Below are 7,240 nucleotides of genomic sequence, written 5' to 3' on the forward strand. Positions count from 1 at the left end.
AACTTACATACAAATTCAACTTAAGAACAAACCTACAGACCCTATCTTGTACGTAACCCGGGGACAGCCTGTATAGTAGTGTTTCTGAAGCACATCAGTTTTACCAGCGCAGGGCAACAGTACATGATATTTTCATTACTTTAAAACACTTTTTGGTGTTACTGTTCCTTTAACGAGCGGGTTAAAGACTAGTAACATAAAACAAAATAAGTTGTTTATTTTCCTTCCCTTGCCTATTGTTCAAAGTAGCAAATCGGCAAAACAAACATGCTTTTCACCGCAGTTTTTTGCAAATACTGGTGGAGAAGCAGCCAAGCTGATAAAGTTTGCTCCATCTGTATGTTTTGCACCTTTCTATTTGATACCACTTCTATTAATTATAAGCATCATAACCCTTCTAGAAGCTCTCCATATGTTGTATCATATAAAAGTAGCTTACATTTAGTCACTTTTTCCTTTTAACTGAAAGAATACCTGACAGGGTCATACTCAGCTCTGGTGGATTTATCACACTTGAGAAATATTGGTGACTAATACCAGTAATTTCCAGAGCTCGCTTAATCTTGGACAAGGTCAACAGTGAAGCCTATTCGGCCTGTCTTTCTGTTCTTCAGAGACAAATTTAAATAAAGTATGGACTATCCAAAATGGAAAAGCGCTTGTGGTTTAATCTGCAAATGATACCTAAATGATTGTAGCTCGGGCTGCCAGGGGAAAAAGAAGCGCAAGATGATTTTAAATGACCAGTTATATGATTTAATGTAGGACACACAAAGTGCTAAAAGGTTATGTGTAATAGTTGTCAGTATAAAATATACCTCTGCCCTTTGAACTATTAAAGTGGAATTTGATGACCTGCCATTGTTGATAGAGCAACATATTAATTACAATATGGATTTTAGGGAAAGCAAGTCTGGAAATTGTATGTAAAGTGTCTTTTCTGCTGCCCCAAACTGGGCTACTCTGACATCTTATCCATCTTACCACCTATGTTGTCAGTTCTGTCATTGTTGAAATATCCTAATTATAATAATTATTTATTAAAAACGTCTGAATTTGATATTGTAGTGTAGGATCAAGACTATATTTCCCCCGTAAGGTACTGTAACTTCAAGGCTATTGTGCAGTTTGTGCACTGTTTATGTGACATGTAATTTGAATTCCAACAGCCTCGTAATAGTTAATGTTCTTGCCCCATGTCATTGGGTTATACATATTGGTATAATGGCGCCACACCATCGTAGTGCACTTTAAAAGGCTGAACCTTTTGTTATCAGCATGTACACTTCAGCAGTTTTACAAGGGAATATGGTAGCCCTCCACCACCAAAACGTACACAGATAGTTCTTAGGCAGCGCCGGGTTCAGTCGTCGAAAGAGTTAGGGGCAGATTTACTAAGGTTCGAGTGAATTTTCGAAGTACAAAAAGTTCGAATTTCGAAGTAATTTTTTGGATACTTCGACCATCTAATAGGCCACTATGACTTCGAATTTACTTCGACTTTGATTCGAAGTAAAAATCGTTCGAATATTCGATAATCGAAGTACTGTCTCTTTAAAAAAAAGTTTGACTTCAATACTTCGCCAAATTATACCTGCCGAATTGCTATGTTAGCCTATGGGGACCTTCTACAAGCTTTTTTTAAAGTTTTACACATCAAATAAAAATCCTTTGATCGTACGCTAAAATTGTTAGAATCATTGAATTTTGAAATTTTTTGTACTTCGAAATTCAACCCTTGATAAATCTGCCCCTTAGTTAAAAAAATGTTATTGAGAAGACCTGGTGTTTCTCAGATCAGTTCTAAACATAGCAACAACACAAGTCTTTCCTCTTCTCATTAACTTAATTTTCTATTGTCTGTGTCTGATTGGCTGTACTATATATAGCAGGTGGCCCTGTTGTTATAAATTCAGCATATTAGCAGTTTAAAGGCTTATATATATTAAAAACAAATCATGTGAATCATGAGATCTGAGCAACTGTACTCATTGGTTTGGCAGGTTTATATTTCCTTTAAAGATAAATGATTGTGCCTAATAATGAAGAATTATTTGCTTAATTTGTATATATGCCATGCCCACTGATACTTCAAATTACCTCGGCAACAGGCAGTTGTTTAATGGGGTTGTTCACCCTCCCAACACTTTTTTCATTTCTGATGTTCACCAGAAAAAATTGCTTTCTATTTTTGTACAAAATGAAAGTTTAATGTTCCTGTCTGTGGTGTTTCTTGCAGATTCTGAACAGTTATAATTTGTGACTTTAGTTGATACATTTCTCCGCAGCATCTCTGGAGTATTAGCAACTATTGTATCAATTCTAACAGCTGCCTGTAATGAAACCCAGGGATTCTGCTCAGCAGGGACAAAGATCAGAAATGTATTGACTAATTTATCGATGTAGAACAGTTTACAGGGTCGGTGACCCCCCCCCCCTCCCAGAGCTGCTGCAGTAAGACATAAGAAGGTAAAAAATGAATCTTTAAATGAGAAACAAACCCTTAATAAAAAAAAAACCCTACCCTACAGAGATCCCCCTCCCTCTCAGCCTAGCTACCCCCCTGGGCAAATGCCCCGAACTCTTTCCTTACCCCTCCGTGCAGATTCTGTCCAGCGGATTTCACGGGCGCCATCTTCTTCTCTTCGGTAATCTTCGGAATGAGACCGGCTAAGTGGCGCATGCGCAATTGGAGCAATTTTCTGTTTCGTGACAACTGCGCATGCACCGAAACTCACGAAAATTGTCGAAGAACCGGTCTCATTCCGAAGATTACCAAAACGGCTGAAGATGGTGCCCGTGAACTCCGCTGGACAGAATTAAGGGTTTGTTTCTCCTTTAATAAACTTCCTTTATTAGAAAACTGGTTACAAATAGAACATAGAAAGTCAGTGAAAAAAAGTATTTTATTTCTGGTGAACTGATCAGGAGTGGTTGTATATCAAGACATTTATTAGCCTGTCGTGCCCTGTGGATCCATAAACATTCTGCTCATATCCGATCACTCAGATTTACTTTTTATGTATCTATTTCACACAATTATAAAAAATAAAACCTGTATTTTTCTTTTATAACATAGAGGCCTGACCATCTGCATGTTGAGAGTCATGTGTACGTCATGTTTTGCATATGGGCTCAACATACAGCAAGCAATTATTGTTGGAGATGAAAAAGAAATAGAATTGATACTGTTGGAGCATGGTTACTGTGATACACGTCTATGCCGATAAATACCTAGATTTTCCTTCATTTTTATGTTGCCTTTATATAATAATAGGCAGATGTTAATGAAGGTGCATTATTTGGTTGCATGGAATACAGATGGAACAGACCTTAAAAGATTAGGAAAGGTAAAATCTTTGAGTGGCAAGTTGTTAGGCACCCCAGTAATTCTAGTCACTTCCCTGCTAACCTGCATTGCTTCTCCTCTTCTAGCAAAATCATACCAGTCTGGGGTACTGCTTGCTGTGTGCCGCCATCTTCTTCCTGTGTTTTAGGTCTTATCTGTTTAACATGTGCTCAGAACTTATTTCCTGAGATTCCTGTACTGAGCATGCACTCTCTTAGAGCCAACTCATTGGATACATGAGATAATGAAAAGATTGTGGCTCTTAGAAAACAGTACCCCAGACTGTTCTGTTTTTTTGAAGAGCAGCGGGTGACAGCTAAGCAGCTAACATTTTGGCACACCCGGTGAATTTGCTTTCTTTAATGGTGCTTTTAAAGCTCCAGGGCATTGCAATGGCATACTCTGTTAATGCCTTTAAGCGGGGTTTGGATGAATTCCTAAACAGGCATAATAGCCAAGGCTGCCATAATACTAAAATCTACAATTCGTATAGATATTTTTATATATAGTTTATATATGTGTGTGTATATATGTGAGCTGGGTTTCATTTGGAGAGGTTGAACTGGATGGACTTCGGTCTTTTTTTCAACCCAAACTAGCTATATAACTATGTTCATATTTAAATGTTTTTAATGAATTTTCAATAAAACAAACAGATCATTGTGGCAGAATCATTACAGCCGACTAATGAACATGCAAATGAGGTTTACAGGAGATAGTAAACAGAAATAAAGCAAAATATAACTGTTATATGACACCAACAGTCACACCATACAGAACCGTACTGCTCCTGCTCTATTGGATGTCAGAAATGATTTTGTTACTGTCTCCTCATCAAAGTGCTACAATGTGCAATGTCTCTTTCTCATACACAAATAAATATATATGATATTTGCTATCAGATAAAGGCACAAGAATGGGCCTGTCCTGTTGGGTGCTGGGCAGATATTTGCAGACTGCCAGATCTTTCTTGCTTTATGCATTATTGTTTCCTTACATGGTTCCAAGACTGTAAAGTCTGATTCACTTTTTATTTAATGACATTTATCTTGCTCTCTTTGTCCTTGCGACTTCAAAGTTTGAAGCTGTGTTGTCACAGGCTCTGTACAAGAAGTACTCACCCAAACTCTTAGCACAGCTGGCGCCTTATTTTCATGTTACTGCTAGAAGCAAATTACCCTGCAGCAAATATTTTCTTGCTTATTTCTTCTACTTTTCTCTCTCCAAATGAGATGAGGTGTTTGCATAGCTTTTCTTTCTGTGCCGGAATTTGCAAATGCTTTTAAGCCAATGCTGCTTTCCGCCCATTAGTGAGGTTTGTGCAATTAGTACCGCTATAGACTACCGCTAGCTAACCAGCCCCCGTTATGTTTCACTTTTAGCTCTACCTCAAGCTGAAGTCTGACGATTCCGAACTCATGGAACATGTCGAACAACTGCTAAGTGAGCTGGGTGGGGAGGAAGGTTTGGAAGACTCGGATGCTGAGGACGATGCCCTTGAGGATGTGGAGGATGATTTTCTGGAAAGCAGCGAGGATGAAGCTATGGAGAGCTGAATACATACTCTAATGCCTATAAAGCAACATCAACTGTAGTGGCATAATAAAGGCAACATTTTATTTACAAAAGCTGCCGCTATTAATAAGGATCTCCACCTCTAATTTCATTACTTGCATATGTAATTCTAAGCAACTTTCCAAAAACCATTCATTAAAAATATTCCATGTTACTTGGAAATATAATTACTATATCCATATCAGTATCTGAGCCTTTCTTTTCTCTCCACTGATGGTTTTGCCTTTCAAAATGATGTAAACGTAATTGTTTTGTCCCTTTCTATTCTTTGTACTGCCGATTCCGCTTCTTGAAACAGTGTAGCAGAGACCAGCTGATTAACTGACCTGGAGCAGAACCAGTGCTGCAAGGACTAACAGACTACTTTCAATTGCAATTGCATTAAAAAAAAACAACTATCAATCCAGATTTGGCATTAATGTATTGGAAAGTTGATTAGATTGCACATTGTGAAAAAAATGGATTAGCAGCACATTCACTGCACCTAAAATGTGTATTTTTGATATCAGATTCTGCAGTTCTTCCTTTATCATAAGACAGTTACAAATACAAAATCTGCTGTAACATTCTGTGTGTGTATTTTTATTTCCTTTTTACTTAATTGATAGAAACACAGAATAATGCGTTTAATGGAAAGTATCAGAGGAAGTGTTATTGCCTCCAGATGTTCCCCAAGTTACCAATACAGCGTAAGCGAGGGAAGCCGTAGATCACTCTATGAGCAACTAGAACATGTGGTCATGTATTCTATTCCCACCACTGTACTGTACAGGCAAGACATAGAGGTCAAGGTACCCCTAAATATTAGGGATGCACCGAATCCACTATTTTGGATTTGGCTGAACCCCCAAATCCGTCGCGGAAGCTTCGGCTGAATACCGAGCTGACTCCTAATTGGTATATGCAAATTAGGATTCGGATTTGGTTCCCTAACCAAATCCTGAATTCGGTGCATCCCTACTAAATATACAGTAAAAGACAGGTGGGGCATGGGGGGGGCAATTCTGTTTGATCTCTTTGCTACAGGTTTTATACTACGCAATAATCCACACTGCATAGTTTATAGAGAGCAAACCCTAGTAGTGTTACGTTGTGAGAATATCTACAACAACTCAGTTTAGCTTTCAGTGCCCAGCTCTCTTCCAGTACAGGTATGGGACCTGTTATCCTTCCCGTAATTTGGAGGTTTTTGGATAACCGATCCCATACCTGTATAATGACATTAGAAGTTATCCAGGGCAGCCATGAACAAGCATGTATTACTTCTGTACAACGTAATAAAACTGGATAAACTATCAACCATTTTTAAAGGGGAAATTGCATATTAAACAAGAATGATGCATTGTTTTATCTAAATTAGTGATGGACGAATTTGTCCCGTCCCGCTTTGCCGTAAAAATTCACAAATTTCCTGGGGAATTCTCGAAACGGCGCCAGCGTCCAAAAAAAGTACCAAGGGCTCCTTTATTTTAGGACGTCGGCAGTTACGCGAATAGTGGGAATTTGCCGTGAATTTGCGCCTAGCGAATAAATTCGCCCATCACTAATCTAAATATAGAAGGAATGTGCTGCGAAAATTATTGAGCTGATTATATGTTCCATTTTGTTGCTGGCTCCTTTTCCAGGATGTACAGCTCTTGGACTGTAGGATAGAAACGAATCAGCAACTAGGTGGACCTGACAAGGAACTTCCTATCTTTGTCTGCATGAATCTAGGGCTCTGATTGGCTACCCACCACTTGCTGTGCTTCTGCCAATGATTGTTAGGACATGCCCACAACTCCTTTGAAACAGGGATCAGATTGGAATTATGGGTGCTCCAATAAAAAGGTAATATTTTAAGCTATAGTATTCATTATTGCTATGAGATGAGAACAATTTTGAGTCGTGAAGTATGTCCCCTTTTAAAAATGTGCGTTTTAAAATTTGCAATGTGAATATAATAAATTATATATGCAAATAATATGCACATGTACACACTTTTTTTTATTTTTATTATGGGAGGCTTCTCTAGGATGCACATTGCTAGAGTAATGATGTGATGATGCCATTTACCAAATCCCCATAGGCTCTCTAAGGCTATATGTGGGTGTATGCCATCTGTGCTCGATTACGTTGTTGATGATTTTTTAGTGACTGTATTTTATTTTTATCCTCTGCACCTAAATTCAAAATAACCAAAACTCTAAACATATTCAGGCAAAATATTAGATTTAATAGACTTATGAAAAATCACTTTTTCCCTTTGTAAAGTCATAAGACACAAGCAGCCCGGGTCATATTTCTTTGCTGTAATTCTAGACCGTATTGCATTGA

At 38.1% G+C, this 7,240-nt stretch overlaps 1 protein-coding gene across 1 annotated transcript in view; it reads left to right on the plus strand.

Annotated features, from left to right (window-relative positions):
* The window catches only part of LOC108718825 (probable assembly chaperone of rpl4), a 240,769-nt gene extending 235,281 nt beyond the window's left edge, over window positions 1-5,488 (plus strand). The window contains exon 11 of the mRNA XM_018267301.2: window positions 4,732-5,488. Within this exon, the coding sequence (XP_018122790.1) occupies window positions 4,732-4,905 (174 nt within the window). The 3' untranslated portion in view covers window positions 4,906-5,488. The remainder of the gene's footprint in view (window positions 1-4,731) is intronic.
* Window positions 5,489-7,240: the final 1,752 nt, after the last annotated feature.

The sequence above is a fragment of the Xenopus laevis genome, chromosome 6L (assembly GCF_017654675.1).
Source record: "Xenopus laevis strain J_2021 chromosome 6L, Xenopus_laevis_v10.1, whole genome shotgun sequence".
NCBI lineage: Eukaryota > Metazoa > Chordata > Amphibia > Anura > Pipidae > Xenopus > Xenopus laevis.